This window comes from Lissotriton helveticus, chromosome 5_1, assembly GCF_964261635.1.
Source record: "Lissotriton helveticus chromosome 5_1, aLisHel1.1, whole genome shotgun sequence".
Classification (NCBI taxonomy): Eukaryota; Metazoa; Chordata; class Amphibia; order Caudata; family Salamandridae; genus Lissotriton; species Lissotriton helveticus.
This window is the reverse complement of record NC_136065.1, coordinates 1,337,771,577-1,337,793,994: the sequence shown is the minus strand read 5'-3', so window position 1 is coordinate 1,337,793,994 and position 22,418 is coordinate 1,337,771,577. Positions and strand designations below refer to the sequence as shown.

At 43.0% G+C, this 22,418-nt stretch overlaps 1 protein-coding gene across 2 annotated transcripts in view; it reads right to left on the bottom strand.

Annotated features, from left to right (window-relative positions):
• The window catches only part of CACNA1S (calcium voltage-gated channel subunit alpha1 S), a 488,710-nt gene that overhangs the window by 183,176 nt on the left and 283,116 nt on the right, over positions 1–22,418 (bottom strand). For both annotated transcript variants that reach the window (XM_078644201.1, XM_078644202.1), the window contains exons 24-25: positions 10,198–10,344; positions 7,404–7,605 (exon numbers count right to left, since the gene is read on the bottom strand). In XM_078644201.1, coding sequence (XP_078500327.1) covers positions 7,404–7,605; positions 10,198–10,344 — 349 coding nt within the window. The remainder of the gene's footprint in view (positions 1–7,403; positions 7,606–10,197; positions 10,345–22,418) is intronic.

The window sequence follows — 22,418 nt, the reverse complement described above, 5'->3', positions numbered from 1 at the left end:
CAGACATTACCTGGAAAAAGATGCTATAACCTGAGGACGAGAACTATGGACTAATACAATTTTCCTTTTCTTTCCTATTTTCAAAAGTGCAGCTCTCTCATCTGAGAAACTTTTTTTATTTTTGTTTTTCGAACCACCATCCGGGTTCAGCTGTAGGGTCTTGGTTGCCCAAGTCTTTGGGGTGCAGCCGAAGACGTTAGGTCGACGGTTCTGGTTGGTCTAAGGGAGTTGCCCTGGACTGACAGAAGCATCCCTTAGCATAGAACACCCTACCACGTGAGCAGCAATTACAGAGGATGGAGTTTTTCGAGATGGAGAGACCTGCCAAAGAAACGAACTCTAAAGATAAAATTTGTAGAATGATGACCAAGAAACGCTTTTTGATATCATGCATTTTTATGTTGTTCAGTGTAATGATGTTTTTTATAGGATATGTTTTATACTCCTTTCGAGTGACATTTGCACCGACTACACAGCCCATACCTCCTCCTACTGTTTCCTCGCATTCTTTCCACCCTTTTTCTGAACATGAGTCTGTTAGGAGATTAGAGTTTATTAATAACTCCTTCGTTCAGCTTTTGCACCAACACCAATTAGTAATGAACACGACTAACTGTTGGGTGTGTGGTCTTATGCCTCATACAACGGACAAAGGTATCCCTTACCTGGTTCTGCCTTTTAGCCATAATGGTTCTGTGTGGGCATACAGAACAATGTTCATTTACGCACATGAAGTCTACCCCCTACGTTCTGTGAAAGATAATACTAAGAATAGTGCTCTAGTTAAGGGTATAGTATATATGATTAGGGAAGATACTTCCTATGAGACTATCCTGAGAGATGAGACACTAGCATACATTGGATGGAACGTGACCGGATATGGAGTTACTCTGAGTGAGAAACAGCAAGCTAAGAGATCTTCCCCGATTTGGATTGTACCCCATCAGGGTCACCTATGTCTGCAAGGTAATGGCAAGAATCCCAGAGCTCAGCTAGGGAAGAGTATCTGCAACGAGACTTATGTTTTTGGGTCTCAGACTTCCCCTTCGTTCCTAGCAGCTAGGGGTACCTATTTCATCTGTCATGATAGAGCCTATACATGGTTGCCTCCTGACTTCTCGGGCACATGTTTTGTTTCGTTCCTGTTGCCTCCCACCTACACAGCTGCGACTGATTACCATAAGACAAGGATAGTTAGAGGTGTCCTCAGTAAAGGAAGACACTGCAGGACAAGAATTTGGAGACTTTGTAAAGGGTTTTCTGCCGTTCTGGGGACCCATGGTTAACAGCAGGAACATTAGACAATTGACGAGGGTGGTAGAGTCCACCGTAGTTGAAACTGCCGGTGCCCTTAGTAACTTGACTGCTGAGCTCCAGTCGGATCGTCTTATGACCCTTCAGAACAGGGTCGCGTTCTGAAGGGTCATTATGGTCGTTACTGGGGTGGTTCTGGGAACTGATATCCGCCTGGGGATGGAAGATTCTGATGGTCATTGGGATGATCTTAGCCATTCATTTCCTGTTCTGTCTGTGCGTACAGTGCGCTCCTGCTATATGTGGCCTCTGTGCTACATCGTGTGTAAGGAAGCCTGTATCGAGGGACGAGCTAAGTAATAGGATGATGCTACAGCAACATCTCAATGACTTTACGAATATAGACCTGGACTCAGATTAGCATGAGTATAAGTTAATTGCCTATGTAAGGGCAAAAGGAGGGTCTGTGGTACTGAAAATTCTGACCCGTGTCATAAACATCGTCGTATCATGACGATTTTAGTATCAATAGACCGAGAATGGCGAGTATACTGTGCACGAGTATTTTCGTCGTATTCGAGTCACAAGATCACCCTGAAAACAGAGATTCCGTCCTGAACCCTCGGGTTCCATTTTGTATACGGTAGCCATTTTGTGATTGCCCTCACATAGGCCGGTGACTAAGGCCAAAAACGAATCTGAAGGACACGTACACCTTTGCTGACTTCTCTGTGACCTGGGCAAGCTGACTCCACTGCCCAAGGCCAAACCTGTTCGGGCAGTTCCTCTCCCAGTGGCCGACCGAGATTAGTATCAAGGCACAACCTATCATAAACCTTTCATCGCACACAAACCATGCCTAATCTTACACACACCTGTCCCTGTTTCTTTCTTTATGACTTGCTTTACGAGGAGGAGGTGCCCGTTTTTATTGGGGGTCCGCTGATATCTGATGAAAATGTTGGGCCTTGCCGGATAATTGATTGTGGGCTGAACAAACTGAAATATGGGCTTGTCATCATGACTCTGCTTTTTCTTTGTAGTGAAAACATTCGAATGGTCAACTGTAAAACAAGGAATGTTTGCCTAAAGCATAATATTTTGTATAAAAGGGATGGCTAGCTTTGTAAGTTTGAGCAGTCTCCTGAGAATATACACCGTGTTGTACTTCTAGGATACCTGTTACTGGCTGCAGCCAATAAAATTCGATCTTTGACTTCACCTAGAAGACTCTGTGTTTCTGTAGTCTGAAACAGGAAGGACTCGAAGTCTTAGGGTGTTGTCCCTGGCACCGCTGGGTTCCGAAAAACCCAGTACTTCAAATTCCAATGTCTTCCGAGATCGACCCTGCTGTATTTACCCAGTCCCCTCTAGAGGTTATTGAGAGGCCCACGGGTGAGAGATCCAACAACTTTCTATCTTGGAACATCGCAGGGATGGCAAACAATCTCCAAGACCCACTATGGGTGCAATTTGTGAAGCAATTCTCGGTAATCAGGCTGCAAGAAACATGGGCAGTGGACTGCGACCTGCTATTGGAAGAGTATAAGGCTTTTTTTGTCCCAGTCACTCCCTCTGCGAGTGGAAGTCCCAAGGGTGGTCTAGCTGCATATATATATGTGACTCTTGACTACCCGATCCAGGTTGTGACAACCTCCAAACCAGGAATTCTGGCATTATCAGTAAAAAGGGGAGACACTAGATGGGGCCTTATTAACTTCTATAATTCGGTGGCCTGTCTTCATGGTGTTTGTAACATCACCATCTTGGGAACATTTATAAGACAATTGTTTAGCTCTATCCTACACAATCTTCTGGTTTCTGGTGATTTTAACATACATCCCTGTGGTAACCCAACACTATCCTGTATAACTGAGTTAGGGTGTACGAGGGGGTTTCATTTTGAACATCGTGCTCAGGGGAAATCACTGAATAACATGATAAATTAATTTGACATGGTGGCCCAAATGTCCTTAACTGCCCCGAAAAACAAATTTTCCATGCCAACTTTTAAAGGGCGTGGTAAGGGGTCATTTATAGAATTTATTTTAATTTCCTCTTCTTTGCAATCTCTATTTCATGGTTTTATTATTATGGAGAGTGAATATAGTGACCACAATCCACTATGTGTTCACATGTTGGGCCCATTATCCGTACAATTGGTGATTTCTCACCAAGGGGTATATTAGGACCTACTAAAGCAAAGACTTAAATGGTCTCAAATTTCCCCAGATAAATTCTACAGTAAAGTAAAAGTATCCTGTGCCACCGAGTTAGCATGTTGTACAGCTGTAGGTTTCTCTCCTAATGGGATTATGGGTGCATACGAACTAATAGCCCATAAAACGGGTGAAATCTTAAGTGCCCCCGCAAGTAGAACTGTCACCCACGGCCCCAGATGGTGTGACTCTCACTGCTCTAAGGCAGCTAAGAAGCTGAGGGAAGCTCTGTCAGCCAAACCAAGAAGCCAAACTGATGTACGCGCTTTTCGCAAAGAATATAAGTTAGCTCTGGTTAGACGGAAGGGTGACCTGAAGGAGGAGTCATGGAGGGAACTGAATGCCGTTAGTACTCTTAGGAATAGCTCCAGGTTCTGGAACGTTGTGAATCAATCATTCCTTGGTCAGGAAGTGGGGGGTGCTTAGATTCTTACATTACTGAGGAGGAGTGGGTGCCTCATTTTCAATCTATATTTGACTGCCCTACAGAGCACAGCTGCCAAGAGAGTCGGGTCGTAAATGACCCGGCAATAATCATTGAAAAGGATGAGGGTATAGCTGGTATTGAAGGGCTATCCGTTAATAAAGCACTTGGCCCAGGTGGGATTCCTTCAGACTTATTTAAGTTCAAACCCCCCTTCTGGGCACCAATTCTGGTGGCTGTGTTTAACGCAGCGGCAAAAATTGGGTGTCCTCAGTCATGGGCTTCCTCCACCATAGTCCCTGTTTTTAAGAAGAGAGATAGAAATAGCACCCACTGTTACTGGCCCATATCTCTCATTGACTCAGTGGTTAAGGTGTTAGAACGTATCCTTTTGCAGAGATTATTAACTTGGGCGGAGGAGGAAGAGATCCTGTCGGATGTTCAGTACGGATTTCGGTCGCGCCATTCTACTATTGCTCAGTGCCTTAACTTATTCATGATACTGAGCAAATATACTGTGGCAAGCCCCGGTAGTATCTATCTTGCCTTCATGGACCTGTCCTCCGCATTTGATTGCGTCAATAGAGCTAAACTCTAACAGCCCATGAGGGTAAAGGGGGTGGATAACAATATTGTTCATTTTTTAGAGGACCTACACAAATCAACTAAGGCTAATGTCAGGTTCTCTCAGGACCTTCGGGTCACAAGGGACCTTGAGATTAAGAGGCTGCATTTTGGCTCCATTTTTGTTGAATTTTTACATCAACGACCTGGAGACCGAACTAAGAGCAACTGAAGTGGATTACCCATATGTAGGGCGGCGTGGAATTCCCGTCCTGCTATATGTGGATGACGCCGTCCTTATATCCAGGACAGCATGGGTCTGTAATCATGTTCAACAGCATTCTCTAGTTTCATGTCTGATCGGGACCTAACAATTAATAATTCCCAATCCTATGTAATGGAAGTAGGGTAACATTCTAAAAAGAGCTTTCAATTCAGTGTTGGCCCCACTAAGATCTCCAGTACAAGTGTCTTTTCCTATTTTGGAGTTCTTTTTGACGAAAAATTAAAATGGGGTCCTTTAATCTTGAGGAAAAAGGGGGTCCGGGTTAATGCGTCAATTTTTAATTTTTCCCCTAAAATAGGGAGGAAACCAACTGGAGCTATGCTAAAGGTTTATCAAGCCAAAGGTTTGGCCATAGCTACCTACGGCAGTGACGTTTGGGGATATACTGCTGTGGACCCACTTCAGGTGGTGGAGAATGACTTTTTGAAACGCCTCCTGCGTGTCCCGCGCAGAACCTCCAACTTAGCGGCGCATGAGGAACTGGGGGTCCCTTACTCAAGCAAAGTTCTTGCACTGTGCCCTTTGGTTTTCTGGTTGAAGTGTTGGTTGAATAAAGATTTAACCGTCAACCATATAATCTTAAGAGAGTGCATGTGCCTTGACAATGCAATCCGAATTCCGTGGCTCAAGTACATTAAAAGTAGCTTAGAAAGGGTGGGGCACAGTGATCTATTTTGTAAGCCAGAATCCATTGTCAAGAAGGACGTGGAATTAATTAGGGCAGCTTTCTTGACCCAAAGGAAAGTGGACAGGGAAGCGCAGGAGCTATTGAAACCTAGTGTCCGTACGTTTTTACTACTCAAAACAACTCCGACAACGGAGCCTTACCTTATGGGGTTTTATTCAACAAATGAGAAATATTTACTAACTAGGTTTCGTATGAACTTTATTCACTTTTTGCTAGCTAGGCCCAAAGGATATAGCAGAGGTAAAGTGTTAGCTCCTTGCGGCTGTGACAGGCAGTCTCTGCAGGACTTGCTACACTTTGTTTTTATGTAAGTTGTATGAAATCCCCCGAAGGCACTTTCTGGTTCCTATTTTAATAAGATTACATTTTTAGACAGGGCCGTCCTGCCCTTATGTACCTTCAATTGCTGAAAGAGGACTGCATTATTTTCATAGTAGGATTTTTAAAAGCTTCTGTGAAATCAAGGGCCTGTATGGATGTGTAGATAGTGGTTGATTAAGGTTTTAAAGGTTTAGCTGATCCTGTGCGTAGAGGTCAGCCTCTGTCGGTATTTTGCACACGAAGGCCCCGAACCCATTCGGATGGGTGGGTTTTGGGCCTTATTTATAATCTGTACAAGAGGTTTACTTCAATATGTTTTAATGAATTACTGTTTTATGCATGTGTTTTTATGCAACCACATTTGTATAACATTTATGGTTTTTTGATGCAAAACCGAAAAAAGTTTATTTGATTTGATTTGATTTTGAAGAAATGCATGAGGCTGTGAATGGGTATGTGGCTCCAAAATGTAATTCCGGTGTGTTTAGTAAATAACTAGGCATAAGCAAGCATGAATGCACAGAACATTTGTATAAATGCAACAGCATCTATGACTCAGGAGGGATTTAACTTTAGGTGGGGTCATTTTCATAGCTATATTTAAAGAGCAGTAAATTGAATGTAGGAGGACTTGGTCTACAATAGTGGTGTGTTAAATAATGATTTGTTGGTCTAATGGAACAGAAAGGTGTCCATTAACAGGAGTAGAAGAGAAAGCATGAAAGTGGAATGAGAATAAGGTATTCAAGAACATTTGTTGGTGCAAATGCTTAATAGGAGTTTCCAACTTGAATGTGGCTGCCATTTGACAATCATGGCGATAATGAATTAAAAGTGTGACAGTGACAGTGAGACAAATGGGAAAAGGTATAATGTAACAGGGAGCAGGATTTCACAGATACCTGCTGGTAAAATGGTAAGCATCTATGACAAGAAGCAGCAGTGACATTTTTAATGGTGGGTGGATAAGGGACAGAAAGAAAATGTCAAGGTAGGTAAGCCCAGAGACATTATGAAAAAGTGCAGGCTTGAATACCATATATAGGGACCAGGTGCAGTAGGACACTAATTGGTCCTCATTTCCAGAAAGTGAGTCCTTTATGTTAACATCAAAATTCCAGGAACTGCGGTACCACAATCAGTATTTCTGTTATTATCACATATTTTGGTTGAAGTTAAACCAAAGTCTATAAGGGTAAGCATATCATTACACCAACTGGAACATTTCAATTTAAAATATAGTATGTATATTACGTTTTTCAAAGGAAATGCTGATATTAAATGGAAAAATTTGTATTTTAAGATAACATTCTCTTGTAAATGGAGCTTAGGAACATTTTAACTTGTTAAAACATTCTGGGAAAAGTGGGCCTACTCTGAACAAGGAAAAGTACAGGATTTATCTTATGAGTGTGCAATAACTGAAAACTGAGATGCAAAGTAAATGAATCAAACCAAATGAACATTTTATTTTAGGATAGTGAAGTATTCCCCAAGATCTCTTATGACATATATATCTCCTCTCTGTCAGTTGTCCATTTTTCACAAAGTAAATTTTAAATATTCCTCAATGATGCTTGCTTAACGATGCTGTCCCTAACGTGCAGCTCATTTCGTGAGCTCAGAAGGTTTTGAGATAGTCCTTACCTGATTCTTGTCCAGCTCGCAGTTCTTGTACTCCTGCTCTCCCTGCTCCTGGAAAGTGACGATGACAAAGCCTACAAATATGTTCATCATGAAGAATGCAATAAGAATAATGTAGATGATGAAGAAGATCGCCATCTCCACTCTGTAGTTATAGATGGGACCCATGTCTTCTGTGTGCGAATCAATAGCCTTGTACAATATCCTGCAAGTAAAATGTAGACATAAGAATTCTGTTATTTCTCCAGAATGTTGTAGTGTTTAAAGGGTGAATCTTCCTGGAGAAAACTGCCGAATGTGGGAACACTGTTCTTAAACTGTAATGCAGTGGCTTATTCAGTATTACTTCATTTTAATCAGTCATCTTCTGCTGTATCATGGTTGGCTAGATGCCACCCAGAAGTTTCTTTCCTGACCTCTCACTTCTCACTCTTCTGTCTAGTAAAGATAGTTCTGCCCTCTCACCCTTTGCTGGATCTATTTCTGTCTAAATAAACCAATAATATCCTCTCGATGTCTAGATAAATGTATGCTTTCTCATCTCTGGCTGAATATACTCCTCCCTTTCCCTTCCTGGCTGGATAATTGTCTTCGTCTCATTCAAACCCATATAAATGCATGATCTTTCACCCTTGGGTAGATACATACCTACTATCTGACCAACAGATTGGTGTAAGTGTGCTTTTTAATGCCTTGATAGCACATTCATGATCAATCTCCTTCTGCTGAAAACACCACATTTTACTCACCCCAAGCTAGATATACTCAATTTTCCACACCTGTTGATAAATACATGCCTGTTCTCTCACTTCTGGATGGTTACTATAACTCACGCCCGCCATGGACAGTGTTGTAATCCATGATGTAATTTCAGAAGTTGCAGCATTGTTATCAAAGATGTCACAGAGAATATAGTACATCACAACGCGATCTATTACATCGTGTGCTTTTAGAAAGCGGTTGTCACAACGACCATGTTGTTAGTACTTGATGCATTTACATCGCAAGTCAATACAACGACTTGCAGTAGGGGGTGCGCTGGATTTAGGAATAGTATTATTTACTATTCCTACTCCAGTTTGCGCAACAGTGGGGAAGGTGTTGGAATCTATTTCCAATACCTCAGCGCCCCCTACAGCAAGTCGTTGTAATGACTTGCGATGTAAATGCATCGCGTAAGAACAATGTGGTAGTTGTACCGACCACGTTGTAATAGTACTGTGATGTAATGACAGCATTGTAAACTCTGTTTTCCGTCACAGAACATGTCATTTGTGATGTAATATGTGAGGTCCTTAGCAGTGCAAGTTAAGGAAGCGAGTTCTAGATGCCTGAGATAACTATAACAGGTGAATTAAACTGGTTTTGTTCACTTAAAATCGTATGGCTTAACTGACATTTTCACCTCACAAGACCGTCCTTTTAATCATTGTTTGTTTTTGTGAGTTTGTACGTTTTTTTATAAATTTAGAGTAAGATAAATACAAATCCTAACCATAACATCATTTTAACCTTTGTTTTTTTTGTGAATTTCCATGCTTTTTTTTAACTTAATGTAAGATGTCCATTGCCTGCAGCCAAGCCCTACACCCAGCCCCGTCGGCACCATCTCCCAGCTGCTGCTGCTGCTGACTATGTGATCTAACAATGTAAAGGGTGTCATTTTAAGTAACAAAGACCTACTGCCTTTGTCAAAGGGTCAAAATACAAAAAGCAGTGTGCCTATCAGCTTTCTCAAGAGATCAGCACATCAACATTTATAAAGTAGACCTATTGGCTTTGTCAAAAAACACTAATAACTATAATCAAATGTATATGTTGGAATTTCACACATTGCAATGTTAAACAGTGATTGTCTCATTACATTTTTATTACAGCATTTTCAATATATACATCAAAAATGTGTATGAGTCTGTTTTAACATGGAACTAACCTTGAAGGGGCTTTGCTCTCCAGCTGAAGAGCACACAGCTCCAGCTCAGAGTGCTTTAATTAATATGGTAAACTCTTCTGGGGGGTCATCAATTTAATGGCCCAGGAGACTTACTGTGTTTTTAGGTTGAAGCGCAGTCTCACTGGCGAGATTTAGTGATATCAGGTGAGATTCACTAGCGGGCTTTAAGCCCCACCCCTCTTTTCCATTGGCCGGCATCACAGTTCATGCTAAACGGTGGCCAGCCATTGGAAAAGAGCTTACAGTGATGTATACTTTTCTCTTTGTTGTACGGCCCACTTGGACTTGCTCGTCCGACTTACTTCTGCTGTAAAAGGTTTCTAATCTTTATGGGGCCATTAAAACAGGAAGCCTTAATAATAAGTTCTAATATTAAAAAGCTATAATTTGACACATATTTCTGAATTAAAAATGAATATGAACACAATATGAAATACAATATAAACACTCTATATGAATATTAAACACTACAATATTTTAATATAGCAATATTTTAAACATCATTATTATAGTAAAAAATATACTTACTCTCAAAAGATATTGGTATTTTGTTACTCCACATAATCAACATTGTTCTCAAACAAAATGCTGAAATAATTAACCAGGAAGAATACCCTTCTGAAGGAAAAAATTATGTTCTCTTTGCATTTGAGAGATACCATTACATCCTGTCACAATAAGCTGGCTGGATTTTCAGCTATCTAGATACATATTTTACCACTCCAGCTTGAACATACTTCAGTTCTCCGCATAAACTTGGCTTACTACGTGCATCTTTCTCCAATTTAGCTTGACATACACCCATCTGCTGCATACTTCTCATGTACACAAGTTTATACTCACTGGGGCCAGCCTTCAAATGTGGACATTGTAAAGAGTGACATCATAGCCGAAAGTACGTTGTCAAAGTGGAATTTATTGTGCACCCATTGCCTCTCGTGTACCTCTACCTGGGTTGGGTCACCATCCTTATAGACGATGAACTCCCCTCTGAAATTGAAAGAATAAAAAAGGGATCAGACAGACATCATGCATAGCTATAATTATTTCAGCAAGTTATGAAGGTGATTACATTTCCTTTGCATGAAGCAATTCAGCTGAGCTAAAGTGCAACAATTATACTTCTGAAGGACCGGACAAAGAGAAAACCTCACTGTGCTGACTGAACATATATAATTGCCATTCATGTCATCCTTTAATCTTTAAAAACTTACAAACAAAGAATTTGGAACATTGTATGCACTGTACCTTCTTTAGAAACTTGCATGAGTATGGTGATCCAATTTCTCACCAGTAAAGCACCAGGGAGCTCCCAAAGATGGCAGTGAGTATAGACTGAACCCCAGATGAATGAGTGGTCCATACATTTGTGCTATCCACTCACAAAAAGGTTGTCGAAGTGAGTTTTCAAGATATTATATATATAGGAGGAACGAAAAAGCTCAGTATTCCTACCTAGCATTGATTGAATGATAGGCCTCATGGAGCCAATATTATTTCAAATATTGTTTCTATATATTGAAGTAGAATTGTCACTATACCTTCAGTATCCATGGTTTTATTTCCAACTAACCTTCCTACCCCTACTCCTCTGATTTAATAAAGTCTATTTTTGTATCTCACGAAGTTAAAGTCGATGCACATGGTCATCTTTTGATCAGCTTCGTGCTTTGAAGTCATCAAAGATTACAGTCCATCAATGTCAATGCAACGCGCACAAATACCAACTCAAAGGAAGAAACATTGCTGGACAGCAATGTAAAACAAGAAATGACAAGAGAAAATTTTGCACTGAAGACACATTTGTATGCAGAGGTGAACCATAGGCACTGAGTTATGACTGTAGTCATGTTTGAAACAGTACCAGAAGAAAGGCTTGACTGTGTAACCAACAGGTTTACTGCTCCATCTTCCTATTTCTTATTCGTTATAGTTATTTTGTCAACCAATTACAATTATGATGGTTATGTAGATATGACAGCCTGGTTTTCATATAGCTAGTCTGTCACATAGTTGCCATTGTTTTATACCTTTTGTACAATTCAATAACTTTTTCAAATCAATGAATCTTTTAGCAGTAAATAAATACATTCTATCTCGAACAAGGCAGCAATGTTTGTGGCCTCGGGCATGTTGTTGGCTACCCACAGTGTTTATGGGACTGATTAGGATGACGGCCGGATAAAATCAGAAACAGGACCACCCAACGGTCTGTCGGTGGTCCCGACATAGGCATTACAATGAGCCGCCACCGCGGCGGTCGCAATGCCTATATTTTGCATTGCGGTGTGTGCTACTGCACGTATCGCTGCACTATGTGACAGGCACCATGCGGTGCCTCCCACATAGTGCAGGGATACATAGAGGGGCACCCATATCTGGGTGCAGGGGACAAGGGGGGCCCGCTACGGGCCCCCAAAGTCACTTTCCGCCTGCCTTTTCAAAGGCGGGCAGAAAGGGACATTGTAATCCCTATGGTGGTGCCTGCCAGACACTGCCACCATTGTAGAGAATACAATTCACGCCGATGCACTGGCGGGCTCAAGAAGCCCATCGGAGGCGGTTGGTCTTTCTGACAGCCAACACACTGCCCGCCATCCTAATGTGGCGGGCGGGGATATTGCTTAGGATGGCGGTGAGACCGCCACCGATGGGCTGTCAGTGGCGGTCTCACCGTCATCCTAATCGGGCCCTAGCTGTCTCTTATTCAACGAGCGTTCTAAATGTTATAGTTAGAAAATCAGTTGAATGTAGAGGGTGAGCCAAATTATACCAGATTCCTGGTGATTTTAGCCATATACTTGTTCTTGTGTCGAAATGACTACCTGAGGAATAAACTAATGAACTATGAATGCTGCTCCTGGTCATCCTTCCAGCATGTGGCCACAAGTCATTTCAACATGTTTATGCATCTATTCTCAGAGCTTATACTGGTGAGGGAAGAAAGAAAGGCTTGTATTACATTAGGGATTCAGATGTTATAACACAGGATTTACTTGCTTTCTGCATTAGAACAATGCTAGAACTAAGCAAAATTGCCAGATTAGTTTTACTGCAGAGCTCCATTCTAGTGTATTGGTTGTCTTCTAAACTTATTGGGTCTGATTCTCAAAGGTAAAGGTGCGAGGGAGAGGAAAAGACTTAATGGGCATAGATGCCAACATTTAAACTTGGGAACAAGGTTTGAGTCTTGGTAATGGCTCAACAACGTGTGATTTTGGGCAAGTCACATAAACCACACCGTGCCTAAAAAAATGATAATGTATTTATCCACGTGCAATGCAACTGCTGCTCATGTAACATGCTCCACTACTTTTCAGTTGAGTTTGCGTTATGTAAAAAATGATACATGTGCACATTTACTTATGTGCATATTTACTCCTGCACCTAGGTGTAACTCTCCAGTTTTTTGATAGTCAGCGTTTCCAAGTGGAACATGCAGCTAGGAGTAGCCCTACATTTTGCGGCCTCGTGGTCTCCTATGATTGTACATATGACCATAAAGTTTCCACCTGTAAATTTAAGGATGTATTTTATTTTGTGTTCCACATATTTGGTGGACATGTCCACCATCAGAATAAAGCCTCTGCAATGGTGATGGTGGTCTCTTTCTGAGAAATGTAATAAAGTATATTATGTAAAAACAAATTAAAGCATTTTAATGTATAATGACCTCACTCTTAATGAAACAGCTGCAATTACAATTGTAGCACACCATCATACATCTGAAATTATATATCACATTACCCTTACTATCTTGACAGAGGTGACTAAGAATATAGTACCATTTACTGGTTTGTGTATGTGATATTGTTTAACTTCATTTTGCTTTTATATTTGGTATAAATAGTGTGAGGTCGTTAGCATTGCATTTGGTGTGCAAGTTATGGTTTGTATAGCTGTTGTGAGAGTTATGGATTGTGTTGTGTTCCTAACCACAACTTACAAATTTCACCGGTTTTCTGTTTTAATTGGTAACCATAACTGCACTTTAACCGTGTATTTTTTAAGTGAACTTCTAATTTTTTTAAACATGTAGTAATGCGTTATTACCAAAGCTAATCAGAACTTCACTTACGCCTTTGCTTTTTCAGTATTTTTTAAATTATAAACTAAATGTAACAGTTCATGTAAATTTAAGGATGTATTTTATTTTGGGTTCCACATATTTGGTGGACATGTTCACCATCAGAATAAAGCCTCTGCATTGGTGATGGAGGTCTCTTTCTGAGAAATGTAATAAAGTATATTATGTAAAAACAAATTAAAGCATTTTAATGTATAATGACTGAAAATGGGGTTGCATACATGTCTGTAGCTTCATCAATGATGAAAGGTCACAGAAAACAAGGATCCTTTGAGTTTTCCAAGATATGGTACATTTGAATTGATAATCATTGATAGATTGGGAGAAAAGCTAAATGAGATGAAGCCACCACATAGACCCAAACAGTACAAAGCATTAAATGCTTGGGAGAAAACATCACATAATGAGGAAAGAGAGGAATACCAGAATAGAACAACTAAAAGAGCAGTGCATATTTAAGCAGATGGTCGAAGGCATGAGGTACAACAGAGGTGGAAGAAAGCCATAATTTAGGGGACTAGACAGTACCCTGCTATTACTACTAAAAACGGAGAAGTTGAAAAATAATAAAGCAAAGGGAAATGAAGATGAAAAAGATGGAAGGAAATCAGATTTCGATAGTGATTCAGGGGATGACATTTTGAATGCAGTTAACCAAGTGTACACCACCTTATGCGGCCCCTGTAACAAACACTGAAGGTGTTTTGACATATAATGCGACAATGGCTGAAGCCCCTGTTGACTCGAATGTGATTCAGACCGAAAGACCATTACAGATGACACAGCCTAATGTACAACGTGTTACATCTAATGTGGTGCCTGATTGAGTTGAGAAATGTCCTACAGTGATACCCCCACGTGTTACCACCTCTATTGTTACTGGCAGTATGTCGGAACCACGCAGGCATTTATCAAACCCTCCTTAACAGCGCGGTCAGAACGACAAATTCAGGTTTACAACACATTATTTTACCAAGCAAGTCGTTCCAATGACATGCCTTAGGGAAAGTGCTGGACTCTGAAATAGTATAATTTATTATTCCAACTTTAGTCTGTGCAATAATAGGGAATGTGTTGGACATAAAGTCTAACATCAGTCCAACAACTCTTACCTGAAGGTAAAGACAACTCGTCACAACACCCACCCACTCCGCCGGTCACACGCTTGACCCCATCTTCTCCGCAATTCCCCACGTCTCCTTCAACCATACCACCGAACTCCACTGGACCGACCACCGCTGCACCCACTTCACCTTCAAGAAACACACCACGCACCACCGCACCCAACAGTTGCCTCACCGCTGCTGGAGCAAAGTCACCGAAGACCAGCTAACCACCACCCTCGCCCAGAGCCCACCCGCCGACCATACCGACCCCAACACCGCCACCCGCAACCTCAGACAGTGGATCAACGACTGCGCCAACACCCTCGCCCTAATCAAGAAACCCTCCAACAATCATACCAACAAGAAAGTCAGCTGGTTCATTGAAGACCTCCGAGCCTCCAAGCAAACCTGCCGAAAGCTGGAGAAGATCTGGCTCTGTGAACGAACATCGGACAGCCAAGCCGCCCACAAGAATGCCACCCGCAGACACCATCACCTCATCAGATCCGCCAAAAGGGCCTCCTTCAAAGACCGCCTAGACAACAACGCGCACAACAGCAAAGAGCTCTTCAACATCGTGAAGGAACTCTCAAACCCCAGCTCCAACACCAACGATGTCTCACCCTCGCAAGACCTGTGCGACTCGCTGGCCACCTTCTTGAACTGCAAGATCACAGACATCCACGACAGTTTCAATGCCACGACCGCCCCGACAACCTCTTAGACCTCCGCCCCCACGACCACCATCCGCACCAACCGCCTGCTCTACTGGACCAACATCAACGACGATGACACCATCAAGATCATGAACACCATCCATTCCGGATCGCCGTCAGATCCATGCCCACACCACATCTTCAACAAAGCCAGCAGATCCATCGCACCCCATCTCCGGAAAGTCATCAACACCTCCTTCGAGACAGCAACCTTCCCGGAGAGCTGGAAGCACGCAGAGATCAACGCCTTACTCAAGAAACCCAAGGCTGACCCCAAGGACCTCAAGAACTTCCGGCCCATCTCCCTGCTCCTGTTCCCGGCAAAGGTCATCGAGAAGACCGTCAACGAACAACTGACCCGCTACCTCGAGGAGAACAACATCCTGGACCCTTCCCAGTCCGGGTTCCGCAGCAACCACTGTACCGAGACTGCCCTCATCGCCGCCACCGATGACATCAAGTCCCTGCTGGACAACGGAGAAACGGCGGCCCTCATCCTCCTGGACCTGTCAGTCGCCTTCGACACGGTCTGTCACCACACACTACGAACACGCCTCCACAACGCTGGGATCCAAGAGAAGGCCCTGGACTGGACCACCTCTTTCTTCTCCGGCAGAACACAGAACGTCTGCCTTCCCCCCTTCCGCTCCGAAGCCACCGAGACCATCTGCGGCGTACCCCAGGGCTCATCCCTCAGCCCAACTCTGTTTAACATCTACATGGCACCGCTCGCCCACGTCGCTCATCGGCACGACCTCAACATCCTCTCCTACGCCGATGACACCCAGCTGATACTCTCCCTCACCAAGGACCCCCACACCGCCAAAACCAACCTTCACGAAGGAATGAAGGCCTTTGCTGAATGGATGAGGAACAGCCGACTGAAGCTGAACTCGGACAAGACGGAGGTCCTCATCCTCGGATCCAACCCTTCGGCCTGGGACAACTCCTGATGGCCGACCGCACTGGGAACCGCTCCAACACCCACCGACCATGCACGCAACCTAGGGGTCATCCTCGACTCCACCCTCTCCATGACTAAACAGGTCAACGCCGTCTCCTCCTCCTGCTTCAACACCCTCGGTAGGATCTACAAGTGGAACCCCACTGAAACGAGAAGAACAGTCACCGAGGCCCTTGTCAGCAGCAGGTTGGACTATGGAAACGCCCTCTACGCAGGAGCCTCGGCCAAACTCCTGAGACGGCTCCAACGCATCCAGAACGCCTCTGCATGCCTGATCCGCGACATCCCTCACCGCAGCCACATCACACCCCACCTGAGAGACCTGCACTGGCTCCCGGTCAACAAGAGGATAACCTTCAAGCTTCTCCCCCACGCACATAAGGCACTCCACAACACCGGACCAACGTACCTTAACAGACGACTCAGCTTCTACACCCCCATCCGCCAGCTCCGCTCCGCCGACCTCGCCCTCGCTACAGTCCCCCACTTCCGAAGAGAGCCCTCAGGCGGCAGATCGTTCTCCCACCTCACCGCCAAGACCTGGAACACCCTCCCCATCCACCTACGGCAGACCCAAGACCTGCTGACCTTCAGAAAACTCCTCAAGACCTGGCTTTTCGAGCAGTAGCAGCATTCCCCACCCCAGCGCCTTGAGACCCTCACGGGTGAGTAGTGCGCTTTACAAATGATATGATATGATTGATTGATTGATTGATTGTTGTAAAGATGTTAATTTGTGGTTCGAACCGCATTGTTAAGGCATAGCATGGTTCAAGGCACTGCAGTAAAGGCTGTTTCCCTTTGTAACTGTACCAGCACCTAGTACTAGGGTTATAAAAGTACAGCCATTGGAGATTCCAAAACAGCTGCTCCAATCAATATTGTTTCAGATGCTGTAATTCCAAGAAATGCTGGATGAATTCCTGGGACAGGGTTTATTCCGATATCGCATAATTCACAAATTGTTGCTTGGGTACCACCACAGACTCTTCAATCATTGAGGGAAGGGAAAAGGTTTGGCTTTATGTCCCCAATAATGTTCAATCATTAAGGGAAGGGAGAAGGTTTGGCTTTATGGCCCCAATAACACAGGGTGAGACAAACCGATTTCAGGATGGGATTTTTTCCAAATGGTTTTAAGAAACTGCAAACAATAAAAAGGCCGGAAACACATAAAATCAAGTTCCCCTTGCAGACTAGACAGTGAAACAAAGCCGGCTAAATGCCTTGAGATTAAAAGTAGAGCTAAAAGAAATAAGCAGAGGATGTTTAGGTCTTAAGCATGTGAATCAGTAGCAAAAAAAGAGCGGATATATTTGAGTAAGACATTACTAGACGCGCAGCAGTTACTTATGATAAACTGACTGAATAAGCCAGAAAATATAAAGTCAATATTTTAAAAAGTGGCCCATTGCATAAACGTATCAGGGTACCTTTGGATGAAAAAGCTAGTGAGACAATGCGTTCTTCAGTAATGCGATTACACATTACTGAACTAGTAAAATGCATTCATAAATGGAGTGATATTGAGAAATTAGAGAGTAAATGGGAAAAGAAAAATGAGAAGATACAGAAACAATTAGAGCAAGTTGAAGCAAATAATAAGACATCATCAAGTTACCTAGAGGAAGGAGGAGCCTCGGCTTTTCCTTTGAGAGAAATACCAGGTGGAGGGTACGTTCATGTACCCTTGGAGCAGAGGTGATCTTACAACATTTACAAATAATTTTCCAAAGTTGAGAGAGAAGCATATACAATGGCATACATAAGTAGACAGATTTGACAAAATTTCAAATGCGCTATGGACTGATTATAATACATTCTTTGATATTGTAGTGCAGAGTGATTTGTGGACAGCTTGTAGAATTTCTGTACAATGGCCACTTGCAGAACCAATTAGAGATGCCCGCACTAATGCACCATTTCCTGTTGTAATCAATTATTATAAGGTGATTTCATTTCTGAAATGAAAAGTTCCTTCAATACATACTGATTGGGTAAAGATAAAAAAGAATCTCAAAAGAGCCATAAGAATCAGTGTATGACTACTATGAGTGATTGCTTCAGGTATTTCAACAACACAGTGGACAGGAACATCCCAACAAGTTTGATTTGCTGGGAGACTAAACCGTTAGATGTGATTTTGATGTATGCAAAATAATGTAGCCACGAACAAAGATGAATCAGAAAAAGCACAAAGAGAAGATCATGCTTGCCCAACTGGGTTGGCAAAGAAAGGTTTTCAGAATCCGCCATTTGCAGGAAATCCAAGCAGGATGCAAAGTGTTGGCTTGCAGACTAAGGGAATTAAGATGGAATTTGTGCTTCACACTGTAGCAGTAGAATTGTTCCGATTAAAACTAATTCTGGTGTGGATGTTGAAACACTGAACAGAACCCTTGTCATTTTTGTAATTAAATTGGGCATTGGACAAGGGAGTCTAGGATGAATCCAGATAAAATGTGCAGAAATGGTCAAATGCAAGGGGGAAATCCAATGAAGAATGCGTATGTTCAGCAAAGGCAAGTATCAATGCAGAATTTGTTGCTCTGGAATAAGCGCTGGGATGCCTCAGGGTAACTACGCGCTATATAAAACTCGAAATAAATAAAATAAATAAATAAATAAAGGTATTTCAATGATGTAGGTTCCACAAGCCCCAATGGTCTCACAGAATATGGAAACTCCTAGATTTAATATGAATCAGATGCCCAAGGCAATTCAAAGCTCATTAAAGTACCAGAATCAGAATCTATTTCAACAGTACCCTATTTAGATAAGGGAGGTTTTGGCTTCAACAATTCCCACCGACAGTGCCTGGGGGGGCTACTGATGATGCCTGAGGGGGGAAGGAAGACTGTTTGCCTGGCGCAGCCTTGGAGGTAGAGCAAAGTGGACCATTTATAGAAGGACAAGTTAATGGCCACCAAGTGTCATTTTTGATCGACACCGGAGCTACCAGTTCCACTGTTAGAGCAGCAGAAGTACCAGACCTACCCCTCTCTGGAAAGAAAATCCAAGTTGTAGGAGTTGCAAATAAAGAGATACCAGTTCAAGTTTTAGAAAAGGTCCCTGTAAAAATAGGTTAGATGGAGGAAATCCATCAGTTCGTTGTTTGTGATTCTAGTCCTGTAAACCTGTTATGGAAAGACCTGTTGTGCAAGTTAAATTGCACTATTTACTGACACCAGAGGGTGTCCAATTTCAAATAAATGATGAAGATGTTGAAGAACAGATGAAGAATTGCCTCCTGATCTATAGAAACTGTAATCCCAAATGTATAGCACTTCACAGGGAAAGTATAGGACTTCACAGGGAAAGCTATTGGAAAGGTGTAGAACCTGTCTGAGTCACAGTGAAACCAAATGCTGCATATCCACGAAGACCACCGTATAATATGACCCAAGAGACAGTTACAGGAATAACTTGGCCTGGGTGGAGCTTGTAAAGTTTAACTCCACAAAGTTCCGCATAGTTACCGCAATCGGTAAGAGAATGGATTGTAGGCAGATGTAAATGTGAGGCTGCAGAACACAGATTACTGTGCTGATGCTCACCCGACCCTCTTAAAAAAATTATGGCATGTTGTGTATTGTGCCTATAGAGTTACTATCCCATATATCTGAACAGTCGCAGATGATAGAGTTCATGCATAGGTGTACTTTGTAATGGGTAAGGTAGGTAGCTCACCTTTTTCCCAGCTGTTCATTGTTGACACTATGATCAGATCCGTGTGCCCCATGCCTCGTGATGGAGAAGTGGTCAGATGTTCTAGAAGTCAGACAGCCTTCCTGACGCAGTGCTACAGTTCTAAGTGGTTATGGGCAGCACTCCAGTCACCAAGGTGCATTGTACCAAGGTCAGTGCCCCAATCCTTGCTTGCGCATGTGTCCTGTCAGCCCGGTGATCAGCTCCACGCAGCTTGAAGAATCAAACTCACCAAGTTTTTTCAGCACATGCCTCCCCAGAGACTTGTACATGCAGGGCAGGGCTCGCGAGGACCGGAGCATGAGGAAACGTCTGAGAAGGTGAGGCGTGAAGTATCATTTGGTCCCACCCTAGAAGCAGTTTGTCACCGGAGGAGTTCCTGGCAGCTCCCGGTTCTGCACACACTTCTCTTGGTTGAACAACAGTCAGCATCAGGACACTAGTCTGAGGAGTCGGAGTTACCCAGTAAGCATCTCAGCACTCGGAGTCTATAACCTGCTCACTGGGGAAAGACTGATGCATGCAGCAGCTAGATAGTATACTATGCCAGGGCAAACATTTTACAGTCTGGCAACCAATGAATGGCAAACTGATGTTCACTCACCCAATCCTGGGTCACAGTTCTGCCTCTGAAATTGCTCACTGCACCATCAGGATTCAAGCAAGCCGGGCCGAAGACGGCTGTAATGCCAGAAACCGGTCCCCGGAAGCTTGTTTCCTTTCCAGTGAAGAATTGGCTTGGTGGTTTGGTCTGCCCTGTTCCCATGATGCACTGGGCCAGGGACAGACTAATTTGCATATAGCCAGGTTCTGAACTGGGATGGTGCAGTGAGCTAAAAAACGGTGATGGATCAAGCACTGATCTGTTGACTGGGTAGGAGTGTTCTGCTTAATTCAGATACTCTGTCCATCGCCACCCCCCTTTTTGAATCTGAAACTGGCATGGCAAGAGCTCCCACAGCTTGCCCCTTTTTGAGTGCACGCCCACTAGTCCCCACCCCACAGGACCTGCCTTTCATTCCCTGTACTCCAGTCCTGTGTTTATTACTACTTTCACAATGGGTAAAGACAGCAGAAAAAGTATGAAGGGGTGAGCGCACCGATAAACTCTGCTCTGCCAGCGGTTGGAAGAATATTTATCAAAACTCCGCAAACTTCACCAGCGGAGCGGAGTTTACCGTCCACCCCTAAGAACATCACCAGTAATTGAAGACATGTTGAGTAAAGGGGTGCTAAAACAGATTTGCTGAATGCTCTTATAAATCTCCAATCATGGGTTTGCAGAAACCTATTGGTAAATATTTGATTGTTCAAGACCTTCAAAACATTAACAGCATTGTTTTTCCATGTTGCCCTGTGGTGCAGAATCTAGCCACCATCCTTTTACGAATTCCACGCACTGTAGATTGGTTTACTGTTGTGGACTTGTGCCAGGTCTTCCTTTCTGTTCCATTGCACAAGGACAGCAGTTCTTATTCTCTTTTGTATTCTGAAAGAGAGTTTTGGAATGGCGCAGAGTTTCACAAGGATATTCAGAAAGCCCATCCATTTTCAATCACATCTTGAACAAGAATCTTGAGCTATTGCAGATGTCCTACAGATCTGTTCACATGCATTATATATCAATGGCTTACTTGTGGCATCAGATCAAGGGAGTGGCGATAAAATTAAAGAACCCCCACTTTGAAATAAAAGCTCTGATGGCACAAAGCAAGTGCACACTTCTATCTACCTGCTGATATTCACTAATTCACCTCTACATTCATACATTCATTCATTTATGCATGCATCAATCAGTCTTTTCCCATTCCATCAATTCATCTACTATGCCATCCACTGCACCATCCTTCCACTCTGCCATCTATCGATCTATGCCTACTTCCACTCCCTGTGCCATCCATCCATCCATCCTGCCATCAATCCATCCACCCTAACATCCATTCACCATGCCACAAATCATCCTTCCATCCACTCTACCATGCCTTCAATCATCCATCCACAATGCCATCCATTTGCTCATCCTTTCACCCTTCTCATCCATCCACCCCTTTACTCTACCATCCTTTGACCTGTCCATCCATTTATGCATCCCTTTACTCTGTCATCCTTTGACCTTTCCATCCATCCTTCCTTTCACCTGTCTACCTACCTATCCATTCAATCATTCATCCACCTACTCATCCCTCTATCCTTCCTTTCAACCTTCCTTCAAGTCATCATTCCTTTTTTCTTTCCCTTTTCTATTTACTCCACTTTTGTTTTCCTTGCCTCTGCTTGCTCTTGATGCTGTGTTGCTTCATAGTGCTAATTATGAGAGTTTGTCTTGTGAGTAGCAGACAGAAGAAGCCCAAAAAGAGCCCCACCCCGCTAGAGCTGCCAAAGCGGGGGATTCAATGTGTCCCTGCATCAGATACACAAGAAGCTTGCAAAAAGGGTACAATTACACTGTTAAATCACATGGAAGAGAATGGACATAAAGTGTC